Source organism: Penicillium arizonense (assembly GCF_001773325.1).
Source record: "Penicillium arizonense strain CBS 141311 chromosome Unknown PENARI_contig079, whole genome shotgun sequence".
NCBI classification, from domain to species: domain Eukaryota; kingdom Fungi; phylum Ascomycota; class Eurotiomycetes; order Eurotiales; family Aspergillaceae; genus Penicillium; species Penicillium arizonense.
The window spans coordinates 6,767-25,410 of NW_019173356.1; the positions used below are offsets into that span (position 1 = coordinate 6,767).

Sequence of the window (18,644 nt, forward strand, 5' to 3'; positions counted from 1 at the left end):
CGGCGGATTGACTTGACAGATCGTCTGCCACTGCTATTTGGAGAAGTTTTCTCACGAGCTCGGAAAGATAGATTCAAAATCACCTGTCATTGTGACGTTAGCGATAAAGATACATTGCGAAATATCCACCAGGTCATTCATCATATTGGTGAAACCGGTGCGGATAGAGTAGACCATAGCCTTGATGCAGTATATGAGCTATGCTGCTGGAAGCTTTGATTGAAAAAGACATGGGCATAACTATCTGTCCTTGGGGTTATCTGTTCTACTCTGGACAAGGAAATGTTTTGGACCGCGTGCGCAGGCTTCATAGCGCAGGCGTAAAGACTGCGATGGGGAGCGATGATCCGGCCTATATGGAAGATGTCTGGCTAAGCCACAGCCTCTATTTGCTGCGTGTCACATGTAGGTTCACGAACGATGATTTTGTCAAGCTGCAGCGAAATGCCATCGAAGTTCGCTGGGCGCCAGAGGATACAAAAACATCGATCATAAACGAATTGAAATTGTTTTCAGCCGATTTCAAATGGATGAAGAAAGAAGCTCGGGCTATCACGCCGTGAATCGTTTTGTCATAAAACTCGCACTAGCCGTCCTGACCTCGTTTAGATCAGAAATGCAATCGCAGTTTCAATTCACCTGGCCACTACAGATGAATTATTAGAGCCCAATTTCAGAGACTCGCCTCATATCTGAAATTTACTCTGCGATGATCGTATTTTCTGAGATAATAAGGTGGTAAGGGGCCGCTTGTGACGGAATGACGATAATATCATTGTATAATTATACTGTACGGCACCAAACATGGACTGGGATACGGGGGTACCCATATAAGGAGGAGCAGGTTATATAACTAGGGTCTGAAAGAGTCTCCGTGTCTCCAGCACGGAAGGTGAACCTGGGTTGTTCTGGACACTGTTTCAGGCAACACAGTACTTGCAGGCGTGAGGGGAAGAACGTACACACTATTTACGGTAATTTACCGTGACTCATCCAGGCTACATAGCATGATGGGATCTTAGCCCAATAGGGGAAAGTGGGGCGCTGTGAGATAAGAAGAGAGAGTATCGAGGTAAATCTGATTTTGAATATTACTGTATCTAGGACTCTAGAAACAATGTATTTGCATACTGCATGGAATCCAATCTCAAACATGAATATTAAAAAATGTCCCTAAAAAGTGTTTCTTTTATTAATAAAGCTGTGGCAATAAGTCTACAGCTGTGTGAGATTCTTTGCAACCCTGTTTTCGCATTTAGGTACCGCCGATTCCTGAAAAAAAATAAAAATAAAAATAAACAAATCTAAGTAGTATCACAGCTCCTCTTCATAATCTATCGAAAGGTGTCTATCCTTGTGACGCTTGCTAGATCGATTGGCCGTAGAATCTGCCTTTCTCTTTCCCGTATGGATATCGTAGTTAATAAAGTACTCTCGAAGTTTATCTAACGAGATAGTCCCTTCTAGCTCTCTTTTATAGCTTAGATTGTCTTTTTTCGCGACTAGTACTAACCGATGTTTCAAAGCTGCTTTATACACTTCGTTTATATCTAGGTTTACTAGTTTATGCTTATTGGCCACTATAAGAATATATTTCCTAGTAAGGTCTCGGAGATTTGCTCGTAGGTTTGATCCACTAGCTAAGAAAAATTTGTAGTAAATTCGTGATTCAAAAAGGTAGATAAGAATTAGTTCTTAGCGTGATTGATACCACTCTAAAAGCATCTTAGAAACCGTCCGATTAGTCGATAGGTAGTTTTTTATTTCTATTTATTAAGATATTTCCTTAAAGCTAGCTACTAACGGTGGTGTATCACGATAGGGGGTTCCACTTAGGTAGTTATTAAGTTCTAACGTGCGGTCGTTGTCTTTTATTATATCTAGTCTGGAGTTTATAGATGATTAGGGCACTTCCACTAGCGGTGAGTTTAGTAGGTGAACTATAGGGCGCTCCTTAGTAGAACCCGCTGTGTCTACCTCTATAGATTTAGGACTATAGGAGCTTTGGAGAGAATTTTGCTCCTAGAGTTATTAAAATAGAGTTTTTCCGAAGAAATAGCCTATAATGTCCTTTGTGATACCGAGTGACGTTATATATTATGACTATGGCTAATCTCGACCGAACAATTAATTAGTAAATATATATTTGCGCTACCGATCACACTTATCTCGCGTAGGGCTATTAAATCTATAGCTCGCCTTAAGTTCTAGGTCGTTTATTATAAATTAGGTAGTAGTATCCTCTTCCTCTATATACCTAGGAAGGTGCTATAGAAAGCTCTAAAGTTTATTAGATATTAATTGCACTTTATACTCCTTATATTTGTAGAACTCCTCCCTATAAAGAGATTTAAAAAATCCTTATACTATAAGTTATCCTAAGTTATTATTTTAGAGTAGGCTAATTTATTTAGATTTAAAGCCCAATCGCGAAGCTAATATAGTAAGTCTACTTAAACTTATATCTATAGTAGGCTATTCGAAACGATATCGATTTTTTCTTACGCGGCTTCGCTAGTGGACGAAATGCCGGTAAGCGAAAAGCTAAAGCTAGATTATAGATATTAAGAACGAGTGCTTAGTTTATTTTATCTTTATAAATTTGTGTTCTATAGTCTAAATTTTAAGGATCCCGGCAGCTCTAATAAGATTCTATTAACTTAATGTAACCTTTTTGAAGCTTCCTTTAAATTTCGGAGGATAGAGACGGTAGAGGGCTTTTGCTAGTTCTTTAAGGAACAATATATCTTAGAGAAGCGTATTAAGAGATATTATTCTCTTAGGCGTTTGGAGAAGATAAGTCTTAACCTTCTCCCTATCTTTAGGTATTATAATAAGGGGAAATATCCGTTTCGAATCTATAAGATCCGTGACGCGTCTTTGGTCTGCTAGTGAGATATTAGGTATCAATCCTTTAATCTAGAGCACGGAATCTAAGTCGATAACTAAACCCTATTGTGGATTAATAACTACTTTCTATATTTTATATATCTTCCGTAGGTAATAAAGTAGGATCTAGGAATTTAGCTATAGATAAGCTATACGCGGGTATAAAACTTACCTCCGGGCATTTTAGTCCTAGTATCCTTATAATTTAGGATAATCTTAGAGGTTTCTATAGCCTAATATAAGGTAATAATATATCTAGAATATCACGCTAATAAGTGTTACGTTATAAGCGTCGTACCTACTTACGATAGTCTTCGGAACCTAGTCTAGCCTACTATTTCTACTCCTAGGCGGCGTTTTAGGAAATTTGGTAGGACCTAAGGGTACGATATATTTCGCCGATAGTAAATTTTATACTTTCTATCGATTCCTCACATAATTAGGCGAGTGTCTCAATCGAGATATCTAATAAAATAATTAGCCTTTAGAGATAATCAGTATTAGCTATACTATCCTACCGTCTCGATAGAGATTAACTAGCTATATAGTCTCTCTAAATCTCTCGCTAGCTTTTAAACGATATTTCCTATATATATAAGTTATTAGATCCTCGCCTTCTAGTATAAGATTTAGCTAATTTATAGGGTCTAGGAGGTCTTCTTAGGTAAGGTTTAATTTTGTGAGTGCCTTTCTTAAAATATCTTACTCAATGATAGTAGCGACTCTATACTTAGGTTCTAGATTACTATAGCCTTCGATCTTAAATATTTAAAGTATTTTTGTTATATTTTCTTCAGCGAACCCTCTTATTCCTATAATTTTATTGTCTTCTAATCTTAGATACTATAACTTAATAATTGCGTATCCCTAGTAGCACTGTAGTCTTTGAAGGGCGAGGCTATTTATTCGCTAGCTAAGGATATTTTCGCTTATTTCTATTTTTCTCCGTTTAAAGAAGGTATATAAATCTATTAGGTTAAATTACGGGAAGATAGCTTATTGTTAAATATACTTACGACACTGAAACTAGGGCGCGCTTATTGCCACCGCCCGCTAACCCGTTATAGTAGCGGCACTATAGTGTACTACTCCTTAGTATATCCCTACTCCTTAGCATGTCCCTACCCGTCCGTGTGTCCCTACTCCGTAGTGTGTCCCTACTCCCTAGTGTGTCTCTACTCCCTAGTATATCCCTACCCGTCAATGTCTCCCTACCCGTCAGTGTGTCCCTACCCGTTAGTGTGTCCCTACTCCTTAGTATATCCCTACCCGTTAGTGTCTCCCTACCCGTTAGTGTCTCCCTACCCGTCGGTGTGTCTCTACTCCTTAGTATATCCCTACCCGTTAGTGTCTCCCTACCCGTTAGTGTCTCCCTACCCGTCGGTGTGTCCCTACTCCGCAGTATGTCCCCGCACCTTTTACACGCAATACTTAAAACGGTGTCGCACTAATTGGGACGGCCTATTCCTACTATCTAGATTAAAAAATAACGTTACAAATAGTAGATATAGGGTGCTAGAAAGAGTCTTGCAGAGCACGTCACCGGTGATAATAGCAAATCTTACTATACGTGTGTACTAACAACTTATGTTGCGATAGTGTACTACTACGCCATAATCCCTACTCTCTACGCCGAAAATAGTATTGCAAATACTTCCACACGAACTATTATAAAGAGGCTGTCTACTTGTTACTATAGCTTTCTTATTATTTATATAATTACTCTTATAAAAATAACTTCTTACGTTAGTTCTTATCTACTAAAGCTATTTCTTTCATCGGATAATATTTTAACCTATGCAAATTTTACAATAGGATTATTCAATATGATTATACGTACGTTAATAGAACCTTTCGTTGTTATATATATCGCTAAAATAAGTCCTAGCTTAGAAAAAAGGCGCGGAAAAAAAATACCGTACTCCGAAAGCACCATAAAAGAAAAAGGGACCCTCTCTTTCCACTACAGCTAATCCGTCCGGACCACGAGTATTCGGAGCTCTAGCCTCACCTAGACATCAATTCTTTCCACGTTTATATTTATATATATTCGGACTTTCTAACCGTAAGGATAATCCGTCTAGACTATTAGCATTCGGAACTCTAGTACACGAAGCTCTAGCGAAAAGGTAGTGGACTAATATTCGGGGTTAGCTTCTAGATATATATAAGTATGTTAAGCACTCTAGGTGCCTTAGGTTTTAGGACTTATTTGTTAGATATATTTGCTAGCCCTAGTTAGCTCTAAGCTATAAAGCTCAGCCTAGAATTAATTATTATCCTTCTTCTTTATTCCCTTTCGGTCTACTAGAATATCTTGTCTAAAGTCCTAAAAAGAATAGAGTTAAGCCTCGTTTAGTTCTAATTAGACTTCCGTATAACCTAATTTTGGTCGAGTTCACGACCTAGAATCTAACCACTAGAGCCCTAGACAACCCGGAAAGCACCTAGTTTGACCCAATTTTGGCATAAATCGTAATATATAGAGGAACCGCTAGAAGCACTTAGACGGGTGCTGGTCCCGACCTACGTTAAAGTGTATACACGTCATTTGGAATTTGTGGCTATCTAATGATAGTTCGTGCGTGGAGGTTACGAGATTATTCTATGCTATGCTAAGCTTTGTTGACGGAGCTCTAAAGTTCACTAGTCGAGTTATAGTGATAGCACTTTAGAAGGCGGTTTTCAACGTTTCGACGACGGTTGAATATCGAAATCGGCCGTTATATTAGGAATAGTTTGTCTATTACGGAGCTTAAGCATAGATCGCTATTATTATTGTGTGTGCTATCTAATATGCACTATATATATTCTACGGCATTAGTTATAGAAAAAGAACAACGGATCATACCTTCTATGCCACTAATAAAGGTCTAACTTAAGAGGCGCTAAGAGTTCGAGTCTACGTTATCGTCCTAGACGAAGAAACTTCTTAAATACTATTTAAATAGATGCCTACGCAAATATTCACGTCCACCTACCTTCGTTTGATTTTATAGCACTCTGAAGTCTACTAGAATCCCGCAAAAAAGCTCTTATCCTCTACTTAGAGCTATATCCGTATAGGGTTGTAGGTCGGTGTTTCTTATACGTATACCTCCTTAGGCCTATTTCTCGTTCGCTAGGCTTATTGAACACTAAGATGCTCCGCTAATTAGAGATTCTTTTCGGTTCTTCGAACCGGCGTTGGGTAATAGGAGTCCTAGGAAAGTTAGGATGATTGAAGCCATAGAGACCTTTGTTGTAGCATATACTAGCTGAGAACTTAAGAACGTCTAAAATCCTGATGTATCGGTAGAAAAGATGAACACTTGTCCCGATTCTCGAATTCGTATGCCTAAGCAAACATCTGCTCCGTATATCTTGCTATATTTATGTGACTTCTTTTCTAAACTAGACTTACGCCGATCTCTCTTCTGCCGAATCGATTTCTTCTCTAAGCTAGACACTATAGAACGTCTACGAGATATCTTAGCTATTATGAGAAAATCGATAGCTTAAACGATAGTTAGCGGGTAAAAGGGCCGAGACTAAGAATTTATATAGAGTGAATAGTTAAGTGATAAAAGCTAGCATTTATATATCTGATTCTTAAAACCGTGGCCCTTATGTTTCAGATATAAAGTATAGTAAAGCTGGTTAGACTCCTTCCAAGGTACCACGGCGGCAAAACAGCGACCCTAAGAATATAGTGAGCGAGGAAACGAGTATGGTGCGTAATAGCCGCGCTGTGTCTTGCTCTCTTAGGGCTAAGAGGAACCAGCCAATAAGCTTTGGTTCTAGCTCAAAGTTCCCACAAATTCCGGGATAGTCAAACTTTGGACAACCCCAATAGGCATGCATTTTTGTTGCGCGACACTGTTTTAGCTCGCAACAATCCCCACCCCACACAGGCCTGCGACACCTTTTTGGTTCACCCAATGATCCATAGTTTAGTTTCAGGGTCACTGTACATAGTCAGCGCTACCAGTACTAGTTGAGTTCCAAGTGCGGTGTGTGTGATTTTCGGTCTGGTTGATGCTGCAGATACCGTATAATTCAGAATGCAGCCAAAGTGACGCGCAACGGCGCACGGGGCACCACCTCTGTAAGACACTGAATAGCAAAGCAAGGACCGCCAGTATGACTCCAGAAAATTCACTAGCTAGGCCACAGCAAGGACAGGAAAAGAAAGCGATCTCTTGTTCCCAAACTAATATTCATAGCTTTATATCGTCCGTGATGCGGATTTGGGTCAACCGAACCCCGTTAGTATTTTGTTGTTAAAACGTGTCAGAGAGGACGAGGGCGTGGCTCACCTTGGTTATACTTAAAAATGAAATGAGAAACATCCACCTATCACCCCGAGAAGAAGGAAAAGGTAAGTTAAGTTGACCTGACAGGCCTGGATGCATGATGTGATCTGTCTTATCAGGCTTGCTTTAGTGCTATAGCTAGCTTCTCTGCCGATGATCATGACTGCTAACAATTAGCTATTCTGATTGACCCCGCGTTGATTATCCTTTTAGCTTAAGACTACTGCTCCACAATAGGCAGCCTGACCATGCGAGTTTGCCTATTTCTGGTCCCAGCTTTGGTTCTCACCACGGCCCCTCTCACAGGCGCATCTTCCGCTACGTTGGACGATTCTCGTTCCGCTGATCTCCTAGCGGCCTTAACGATATTTAACAGATTAAGTTCGTTCTAGTTTTGTTGTTGGAATAATAGAACCTGAGAGCTGCGTACAAAGACAGACTTTATGCCATTGTTTTGAAGAAATCTACAGACATATATTCAACAGTCCTGGCAAGCAAGCAAAGGACAAGTCGAAACACGAATCGATGACTCGAAGGATCACCGTAGTTGGACAAACGTCACCCTCCCCTGATCGACTCGAACCGGTGAGTATCTATTACTCGCACTCAAGCGGGTCCAATAAGGTGAGTAGAAGTATAGGGTCCAGTAGTGGTCTGAACAGTGTGCTGGCCATGCGATCTCATGTAGCACGTATATTGACCGACTGCACCGTTGGCCCATGCTGTAAGGACACATGTCGGCTTTGACGCACAGAGTTTCATGCACTCCATATAGGAGGGTATAAGAGGAGCACCCACATCCCACCCGCCTTCACGATCATTCACTACAAACCAATTAGCATGGTACAGGACCTGGCAATGGGAGATATACACTTGGCGTAATATATTTTCCATTTCTTCCCAGCAATAATCACCTCCCGCCCATCATCAGTTTGGGCTAGGTTATGTTAGCCCAGGTCGTCCACAGATAAAAGGGGAGGCCTACCCGGAACGAAGTTGGCGGGGAGTAGGTTAGATAGTCGCTCAATTTTTTGGTTTGCAGCCGCGAGATTGTTCTCGCATGCGGTTTTTGCGGCAGATATGCCGCTCTTCTCGGCTTCACACTACACCAAGGATCTACCCTATTGCTCCTTCTCCTGTGCCAACAGCTCCTTCTCCTCGAGGCATTTCTGTTGCCCCTCGCTAGGGGATGGTCCAGTGACGGGATCATGTTTCTCGCCTGGTATCAATAGTACAGCGCCTGGGACGCGGAATGAGACGGCGTCTATTTTATCGGACTGCCAGCAGTTTCTAGAATGCCAGACCATGGTATGGCAGGCTGGCTCCGCCGTACATAGCCGAGCATAGTCCTCGGGGGATACGCCCTCCTTTACCTTCTTGGGAGCAGGAGATATATAGGAAGTATCACAGGTGACGGTGTACAAGGTGGAATCGACCTAGATTTGCCCTGCTTTATCGGGACAGAAGCGATTATAGTCGGCTCTTGCGAGGCTACTAAACCACACTGACGCCCATAGAAGGGACATGAGTATAGAGCGGTAGAGATTTGAAGCGCCTATGTTGAAGAGAGCTAACAAGGTGAAGGTGATACTCCACGAAAGCAGTGGGACAAGCTTGGTGCGCTGGTTGAGCTTTATAAGAGAGTATCCATATGCATGCTGTTGTCCACCGGCGGCAATCCAAGTCACGCTATGTTTGCAAATTGGTAGCTTCAGGTAGCCACCATGTTCGCCTTGTCCGCAACAAGAAAGACGAAGCGACTATATAAATCTCAGGAAAGTCTAACCGAGCAATCTGCACCATTGAGTCCCTAACTCTACACAGAAATAGTGGCAACTGAGAGCGCTGCGTTATCCAAAGGCGCGTAGTGTGAAAATGGCTGCATGGCAACTCGAGTTGAGCGAATTTTTATAGGTTGTATCATGCTTCTGATTCAATGTGGCTACCTGAGCTGAGACGGGAAAATATGACGAGTTCGAAACTTAGAGTGTGCCTATAGATCTATCTCTATGATCAGATAATGCAGAGTAGCGCCACGCAGATCCAGCGGGGGCTATTGGGCTATTCTGCAACTTATTCAGCCTGCTGTCCTTAGCATTGCCCATAACTACAGGTTAAGCTCTATCACGTTGTATTTCGAGGTCAGAGCTGGATTCTCCGCGTAGCAGAAGGATGTTCGCCTTTTTTTGCCCGCTCGGCCGGTCTATTCCAGAACAATCAGGGATGATATAGTAAGTGTAATATTAGGGTATCTCGTCCGTCCCCTCGTAATAATGTTGAGAGTCTTAGAGGTATCAAGTGTGACTATATAACGAGGCTATCCTTCCGTCAATTCTATATCATTTATGCAATTGGTCTCGTGTTCTAACTCTTTTTTCTATTCTTCGAGTAAGAAGACTGTCAATAAAGCTCCCTCTAGCACTCCTATTGGCTAGTGGAGCACTTTAGGTCGCCTCTTAGCAGTTGGCTGGATTGCAAAAAGTCCTTGATTATCCCTCCCGCGCAATCACCCTCGACGATATTGTCCCGTCCTCCTAGCGTAATCCCACCATAGGCGAAACCGACCTAAAGTGCTGTCTAAAGGGGACCGTGTATGACGGGACTAGGTGTCTGCTATATCAGAGAGACATCTGTCCCGAGCACACGGTCTTCTAGGATAGAATATGCGTCTATACCAGAGGACCACAATACCCGCGTGGTTTCCAATACCAAGACTATTTATGCGTGTCCACTTAAGACCCAATCTGCCCGTTAGGATCTAACTAGATAAACGGGACCTACATGCTGTCGATCCCTCCCGGCTGTGACAACGGATACCGGTTTAGTGATAGCCATTGTGTGTACCAGGAAGGCCCTTAGTGCCTATATAGCTTCTTCCCTAAGAACGATCGGTGTATCTCCCGGTCCGGTCTAGATTGTCCCGATAGCTTACGATACGACGGGGAAAGCTGTATCGCCAGAGATAGGCCGTCGTGTAGGCGACCGGACCTTATCGTGCTTAATAGGACGTGCGTTTCCAAAGAGCGACCGGAGTGCCCTCCTAGGTACACGAACGACGGTTCTTATTGTCGCCTAAGCCGTGACCCCGAGTGTCCCCCTAGAACAGTGTCTCGAAATAGGAAGTGCGTGTCTCAAACACCGCCAGCTTATACATTAGGCCCTTTCGAGGATAGGCAATGTCGAACAGACCAAAAGCCTCAGTGCCCCCTAGGGTTAGAGTTAGAGAACAAACGATGCGTACGCCGCGAGGAGCCCGTATGCCCCCCTAGATTCGCTTTAGCCTTCTATCGACCCTCTTAGACCGGGCGATGCTGCCTAACGGCTTAGACGTAGGATGGTTCCTCATACTTCCTTATCCCTACGGATCCCGGATCGTGCCCGGATAGGACCATATATAACGGTGAGAAATACGTCACGGCTCCTCACAAGCAACCTGTCTACGATCCACCACTAGAATTCCGCGACGGCTACTGCGTATTAGAAGAGACGCCCGCCTACGAGGTAGGTGTATAGAACGGACAGTACTGCCTACTCGACGAAACGCCATCCTATGCGCCTCCTACTCGGTTCAATAGCGTAGAGTGTATATCCACATAACCCCCAACCTATCCAGAAGGCTCGTATATTTATGACGACCACTGCCGAGGCGATAAGCTAGCGCGCTGTCCACCACCCCTCCGTCTATTCAAAGATCACTATATGGACGCCACGCCTCCGGAGTGTCCATCCGGGTTTACTCTCAGCGGGACCATCTACCGCTCTAATAGGGCCCCTCAGTGCCCTAAGAATGAGATATACTAGGACGACAACTATATCATCCCGACCACACCCGAATGCCCAGACGGTTTCCCGCTAGTAGGCGATAAGTGCCTTGCAGACGTCTAGCCAGAATGCCCACCCGGCTTCCGAGTTAAGGGCAAGAACTACATTTCTACCGAGAACCCCGAATGTCCCCTGGGTCTCGAGCGTATCGACGAAGACTGCGTCTATCCAGCGCCCCCGTCCTATCCCCCAGACATATCGTAAGACGCAAACCGATGCATCTCGGTTATACCACCCTAGTGTCCTAAAGGTCTCGTCCCGCGCGGCAGTGAATACGTCGCAAACGATAACCCCGAATACCCACCGGGATTCCGTTTCGTGGATAACCAATATGTCTCTAAGAATAAGCCTAAATGTCCGCCCGGGTCTAGCCTCGTCGGCGAGGAATGTATCGTTAAGAGGGCGCCCGACTGTCCGCCTAGTACGCAATTCTAGTTTAGAATGTACGTGTTGATTAAGCGGCCTAAATGTCCCCCTAGGTTAGACTTAAAGGATGATAAGTGCGTTAGAACGTTGGAGCCCGAGTGTCCCCTAGGTCAGAAATTCAATAGGTTCTTCTACGCGTCTAAGGATAATCCGTAGTGTCCTAAGGGGACGAGCTATAATGGGGCGAGGTGTTCCGTTAATGGCAGTCCTTCTTGTTATGAGCTGCAATACTGCCCCCCTATTGCTCCGTCTTAGTAGGTTTTGGTGGCCTTAGCGAATAGAGCTTTCTCGGTTAGCATACCTATTGACACGCATTAGGGTTATATTCCTTATAGAAGCTCGGGTTCTCACTCTTAGTGATTTAGTCTACTCCCGGTTCTGTTATTTATTATGCTATATAGAAATAACTATATGTTATCTAACTTATTGAATTCATATGTTGTTTTCTAGGACCGTTCCTCTTAATGGGGTAGGATAAATCATTTGTCCTTATCGATAGTTATAGATGTAACTAAGTGTGTTTATACCCTGCTAAAAAGCCGTCTTTCTGGTCTTGATATATCTCAGCAATCCTTCTTCTATAAGCTTCTTGATTATATTGGAGAGCATAAAATCACAACCCCGGCGAGCAATGATATTGATCGTCACCGGCTATTTCTCCGTGACCATGGTCCCTAGCGGGTAATAATCTAGCTGTCCGAGTAGAATGGTAACACCTATAGCCAGTCAGCTTGCCTTAGATATACGTAGGACGCTGCTTACCCGAATAAAGTACAGATACCGCTGCAGGAGACGTCTGTATGTATGCATATAGATTTGGAACATTTTTGGAAAATAGAGTGCTATTTTACGCTATGGTGGTAGCCTAAACCTAGTGTATAATGTCGTATGCGCTGACCCTAACGAGGCAGATAGAGTATGGCTAGATCTAGCTTATCTCTAGAGACTAGCAGAATAGCCTAGGTCTTAAGTCGATGCTTCTTATAGGCATGCCTCCTTAAACTATCTTTATGCTTAACCGATATATTGCAGTACTTACAGCGACGGTTATGTAGATATATATCCCTGAAATAACGTAGAAGATATTTATGTCGAGAATAGTGTTTTATCCGACGGTCGTCCGATTCTTCTAGGTTTCTAAAATATTGGAAGCATCCTAGTGGTTTAGCGGCGGCCTAGATATACGCTTCTACCTTTCGTAAAGTATCTTCGCGTAGTAAATATGGTATAGGGGGTTATGTAGAAACTAGTGTAGGAGGGCTATATAGTATAAGATTATCACGAGGAACGGGTTTCTTTAGTCGTCGTCCTCTTTAGGGCCTACCTTCTCGTACACGGTAGTATATACGAATAGCTTTAACTACCTTATTTCGCCGCTTCGACTCCCGTTCTAAAGATAATAAAGTCGGCTATATTATTAGCTTTTCTAAGAGAAATATCTACTCCGGTAGTATATTTTCCCTAGCTACTAGGCGCTCCTTAGTTTTATCGTCTTAAACCGCGGTTCCGGTAGTAAGCTATCGCTAAATATCCTTAACTACTTAGCTACTATCGAATTCTTCCCTTACACGCTTATAAAGATTGTAAAGGAGCCGACTACGTATATTAATCATATTCCTCTTAAGTTATTTAAGTCGATCTAGTCCTCTATAGCTCTTTTTGCCGCTTTATTTTAGTTTTCGAGCGAACCTATCACGTTTGTAGATCGCCTCTTATAACTCTAGGATCTCTTTAATACCTACTTTCTAGGTATCTATAAGCTCGCGAGGCCGTTAAGTGTTAACCTATCTCCCTATACGAGTGACCGCTCTTATTATCGCTAAGTTAGGTTTAAGACCTCTTATTACTACCTATATATCCGTACCGATGCGACGCGGGAGATAATAGTTCAAAAATGTTCGAATACTTACGTGTTTTATAATTAAATTTTGTTATATATCGCTCACGAGCCCTTTCCTTTCTTAGCCCTTTTTTCGCTTTCTTATAAGAACCGAGAGTAGGGTAACTTACTACTCTAATTAAGTATTGTCCTACCACCGTACCAGTTATAATATATATAAAGGTTCGGAAAACTAGCAATCTCCCTAAAGATTTGATATTGCTTATCTAGAGCTAAGGTCGAGATTGGCTAATCTCTAATAATCTATACGACGCCGCGGATTGCCACGACCTTATAGAATATATAATGATTTACCTTCTTAGCTTTTAGTGGTAATAGTAGCTACTACCGGCTATCTTCTAGCTAAAGTCTTTTAAGGTCGTCCCGGGATTTTATTATAGGGGTATAGAAAGCGTCGTTATCGAAAAGAATACTAAGCAAAAACTTATATAGGCTTAATATAAGCGACGGATTATAAATAATCTTAGGAATAATAAAAGTGTTCCTACCTAATATTAGTGATCTACACTTATAAGAAGCAATTTTTCCTATAGAAAGCGTTAATTAACCTATACCCTTATATCACACCGAGATACGTTTTAGCAAACTTATAGGTAATTTTAAGTAGAATACGGGGCGGCCCCCCTTTCGGATCTCGTTAGATTGAGCACTATAGGTGCTTATATTAAAGCTTTCTTATTACACTAATTTGATTTACCGTAAAGTAGGCTATAAGATTATAAAGGTATTATTATATTCGTTAAAGTCTAATATAGAACCGCTTTTCTATCGTGCGGAGAATAGTCTCCTATAAGATAACCATATCTTTAATATATAGCGGTGGCTTTTCTTTTTCGTCGGTGATTAACCCTTTCCTTTTCACGATTTTCCGAATACTCTTTAGAAATTATCCCGTTAGTAATATATCTATTATTAGAAAATTCTAGCCTAACCTTTCTTATTCTTCGTCCTAGATTATAGGGTATAGGGTCCTAGTTAGTTTTCTCGTAATAGCGAAGAAATATCTTCTAGTACGTATTAAGAGTACTAGCCTTCTTAATACCTTTTGCGCGTCGCCTATCCCGACCGCGCTTTACTTAAAGTCCCTAGTAGAGAAACTTCGTGAATTCTCTCTTTCCGGCTACCTAAAGGGCGTATTAAGGGTCTTTCTATCTCGAATCGGAAGATATATACTATTTTTAGTGCTATTTCCGATAGAATCTAGGCACTAGTTAGATAATAGGTAAAGGAGGATATCTATAGGTTCGCTTCGCCTACCTTTCCTAACGATCCTTTATAAATGCAATCTAGGTCTTCGTACCTTCTATATAACTATCACTATCGCTATTAGATAAAATCTTATCTAACTCAATATCTAGATCTATTGTAGATTCCCCTCCGTTAGTATCGCTTAAGCTTATATTATTCCTCTACCTATCTTAGACCGTTCTTATATCGTTTAGCTATATTCCTAGTGTGGGTTTCTTTTTTCGCCTTTTATGACGAGCCCGGCTTCCTTCCTTATTATCGGATATATAGCTAGAACCAATTAATAACCCTCGGCTACGCCCACGTTTATTAACGAGGGAAACACGAGGGTGGCGTCTACGAACTAACACTAAGGGAGGTTCCTAGGTTGATATATCGGTTTCGGATTTAATGTCGGTTATCTCGGACTCCGTGCGAAAAGATTCGGAGTGAGGGCTTCTATCGCTAGATCGACTTTGATACCTCGCTATCTCGCCGTGTCGGTGGTGATAGATTGGAGTGACGTGCGACGTAGGGAGATATAGCGATATAAGAATATCTAACCCTTAAGGTCAAAGTGGCAGTGTAGTATAGATACGAGTATATTTAAGGGGAAGGGGATATACTAGAAAAAGTATGATCGTTCTAGGGGGTTAGAGGCACTATTTATAATAATATAGAATAGCTCCTATTACCTATATAGAGCTAAATATTTTTTTTCTATCTTCGACTGGGGCCACGTATTGAAAGACATCGACGTTGCGAAAATAGCAAGAAATGGGAGGTGAGCCGAGGGTGCGTAGGGGTGAGCACTAGGTGAGCGCTGGGTGAGCGATAGGTGAGCGCTAGGTGAGCAGCGAGCGAGTGATAGATAACTGCGTGGGCCGTAGGCGTATTAGCGCGTGCGTGCGCGAGTCACTGTCTGGCCGTGGCATAAAGCCCCTGGGCTAACGACGCCATTTTCGGCGTCAAATGACGCCAATTCTGGCAGCTCCGGCCTAAACAGAAATATACATCTAGTAATAAACACCCCTCTATCTTAGGTAATAGTAGACCCCCCGGAGTAAGCTTAGTATTATATTACTTAGAAAAGTACGGGCTATCTAATAATGAAATAATAATTGTAAAAACACTAGGAAGTCATCGAGTAGACTACTCCCGATTAGTCAAAAAAGTGTTAAAAACCGTCCTGTAGAGAGACCTTAGGTGGCACTCTCAATTATATATATCTCTACACTCCGATATATATCTCTACAATATTAGTCTAAATTTTTACTACTAGGAAATAAGGTTTCCTAGTATCCTAATTAGGTCTAGCTTATAGCTTATTAGCTAATAATGTCTACTACTATATTAGATAGACTATAATATACTAATATACTACCTTTTACTAGAAATCTAAGGTTTAACCGCTAATAACTCGCCTACTAACAGACCTACTAGTTTATAAATAGTATATTTGAAATCAGCTAACTTTTCTCTATCGAATAGACCCCTTATTGGATTCGTAGTACATAGGACTAGCTAGTTAAGGTGCCCGACGTTCTAGGTGAACCTATCTATTCACGTGGCCGCTAAGAGTAAAATACGGGGTATAAGATACAAATACGGGGTAATCTATTTAGTAGGGGCCGCTATAGATAAGGGTGGGTATCCGATTACGGTAATAAATCCCGTCGGTCGCAACGCATATAAGGTTTTCACCTATTTTTGATCATCCACCACACCACCATTATTAGTCTAATCGTGGTCAAACTTTCACAATTCCTAGATTCAATAGTTAAATAGACCGTGTCTAAATTATAGACTAATCGGAGCAATACGTAGCCCGTGGTCGTGGAGTAAACATCGAACGTTAGTACTACGACCGGGTGACCCTATCAAAACTTTTCACCAATTTTTGATTATAAACCACACTACTATTATTAGTCTGATCGTGGTCAAACTTTCACAATTCTTAGAACTAATAGTTGAATAGACCGTGTCGAATTCATAGACTAATCGGAGCAATACATAGCCCGTGGTCACGGAGTAAACGTCTAACCTATAGTACTGTAACCACCCAAAAAGGTACAAGGAGGTACAAGACCAAAATACTTCAAACGCGTATAACTCAATTACTAGAAGGCTGTGCAAACTCCGAAGCAAATCGGAGATACCTCACGTATACGTCTATAGCCAATGTAAGTCTTAGACCGATCGGGGCTAAATAGACCTCTGCAGTCTGGCGAGGAAAAGAACCTGCAGTCTGGCGTAGCCGTATATTGAGGTACCATAGTTAAGAGCCAAGCCCTAACCTGCAGTCTGGCAGACTGCACCCACCCCCGTGGGATAGGAGTCCTGCTACCCCTTTATTTCAGCTTGAAAAAAGAAAAAAAGAAAAAAAGTAATCAATATCTCAGGAAGCATATTTTAGTAAACATCTTAGTAAACACCTATCATCATCATCGTCTGTATTGTTTTCTTGAAAGAAGCAAAATCTGCGCACAGCAGTCTCAGCTCACTCCTGCACACCACGACCAGAGCCAGACTCCAGATCCCCATGCCCCCGACTGACGCTCCCCCGATTTCTATGCCCGGGAAAGCGGTGTCGGGCGGAAGACGCCTCATCGTGTTCGCTGCGAACACTGCGGCTATCAGCAGAGGTTCGTCCATCTTGTGAGGCAATCCCTTCTTCCTGGGTGATTTTCTGCATCCAGCGCTCATCAGCGTGCTGATTTGCGGAGCGGGCAATCTCGTCCCTGTGGGCGGCGATACCCCGGTCCTCGAAGACGTCACCCAGTATGTCGTTGGAGGAGAGGTCCGACATGCCGAGCGAGAAGTCGACGTGTTTATTGTTATGCGTGGATTCGCCGCGGGACCGTTCTATGTCTCTGCGGAGGATGGAGTGGCGCTGTTGGACGCCGCTGCTGGAGCCGGTGTTCTCGGGAATGTTGTGGAAGCTTTTGCCGATGGGGACTTGCACGGGTTCGGCACCGACTGCGGCTCCTTCGTCGGGTGTGTGGTGTTGGTAGGTAGATGGTGCACCAGTAGGCGGGCCAGCATAAGCGACGTGGAATGGCGTGTCGACGTTGTAGCCCTGGAGGTTCATGCGAGGGCCCTCGATGCCGACTTCTTGGAGCGCGATCATGAGCATGCAGAGGAACTTGTTGCGGCGCTGCAGACGCAGGCCCTCGTTCTGCCAGTTGGATTTGTAGAAGAAGACGACGTTAAGGGTCAGGGATAAGTTTTCTGTGACCTCGCGGAGCTCGTGGAGGATCATACTCTGGAAATCGCGCCTCTCGCTGCGCACGAACTCTACGAGGCGGTGGCGGAGTCGCTCCATCTGGTCGACGGTTGTGCCGTACTTGATAACAATTGGCAGGGCCTCGGCGAGAGCACCTGTGCGGCGCTGGTTGAGGATAAAAAGATTGTTGAGGACACTATTTGGTGCTTGGACGATGTGGCCCTCCATCTTCTTAAACTCGGTATATAGGAGCGCGATCTCCTTGACGAAGTAGTCGTCACCAAGGCCTGAGGCCCCGGAATTACCGTAGATGGTAACTCGGTCACCAACATCAAATGGGTGTTTAACGAAGACGAAAATGATAGACTGTAAGAACTCGGTGGCAGTTGTAGAGAACATCCATGATAGAGCGAGGATGGTAGAACCAGCAGAGGTCAGCACTCCCGCTGCGGACGTTGAGATCAGCGTGAGGAAGACAATGATAATGATAATAAAGACAAAGAACATGAAAACTTGATCCAGTTTTGACACAACAGAGTCAAGGTCCTTCAGTGATGCAGTGATAGACTTGCGCTCACGGCCAATATCCACACAGACACCTTCAAGCTCTTCCATAGAGATATCCCCATTCATATCCCGGTCAAACATGGAGAAGGCAGCCTCTGCCTCCTCATTGTCATCATAGGCCTCCTTCAGGTCCCCCGAGAAGACCGTGTCAAAGCCATCACGCGCGAACGTACGATAGAGACGGCGCGCGAGGACCTGGCAGCCCGAGGTGGTGCGCAGCAAGGCAAGAACGACCTGGTATGGATCACTGCTATTCTTCGTCTGCCGGCCGGTGAAATCCGCAAGCACGCCC

At 43.2% G+C, this 18,644-nt stretch overlaps 4 protein-coding genes across 4 annotated transcripts; 1 reads left to right on the forward strand and 3 right to left on the reverse strand.

Moving 5' to 3' along the window:
- Positions 1-8,305: 8,305 nt before the first annotated feature.
- Positions 8,306-8,699, reverse strand: PENARI_c079G06865 (uncharacterized protein; the record flags this gene model as incomplete). Its single annotated transcript, XM_022637685.1, has 2 exons — positions 8,306-8,620; positions 8,694-8,699. 2 exons carry the CDS (start codon positions 8,697-8,699, stop codon positions 8,306-8,308), a joined length of 321 nt encoding a protein of 106 aa, XP_022482461.1.
- Positions 8,700-10,360: 1,661 nt separating this feature from the next.
- On the forward strand, positions 10,361-11,441 carry PENARI_c079G06016 (uncharacterized protein; the record flags this gene model as incomplete). Its single annotated transcript, XM_022637684.1, has 4 exons — positions 10,361-10,396; positions 10,518-10,685; positions 11,070-11,206; positions 11,276-11,441. The coding sequence occupies 4 exons, from the start codon at positions 10,361-10,363 to the stop codon at positions 11,439-11,441; spliced, it is 507 nt and encodes a 168-aa protein (XP_022482459.1).
- Positions 11,442-12,121: 680 nt separating this feature from the next.
- On the reverse strand, positions 12,122-12,257 carry PENARI_c079G01113 (uncharacterized protein; the record flags this gene model as incomplete). Its single annotated transcript, XM_022637682.1, has 2 exons — positions 12,122-12,148; positions 12,195-12,257. The coding sequence occupies 2 exons, from the start codon at positions 12,255-12,257 to the stop codon at positions 12,122-12,124; spliced, it is 90 nt and encodes a 29-aa protein (XP_022482462.1).
- A 4,802-nt stretch (positions 12,258-17,059) lies between these two features.
- On the reverse strand, positions 17,060-18,601 carry PENARI_c079G08270 (uncharacterized protein; the record flags this gene model as incomplete). The annotated part of the gene is made up of 1 exon (XM_022637686.1): positions 17,060-18,601. A coding segment is annotated over one exon (1,542 nt), but the record flags the coding sequence as incomplete, so codon positions are not given.
- Between the last annotated feature and the right edge of the window lie 43 nt (positions 18,602-18,644).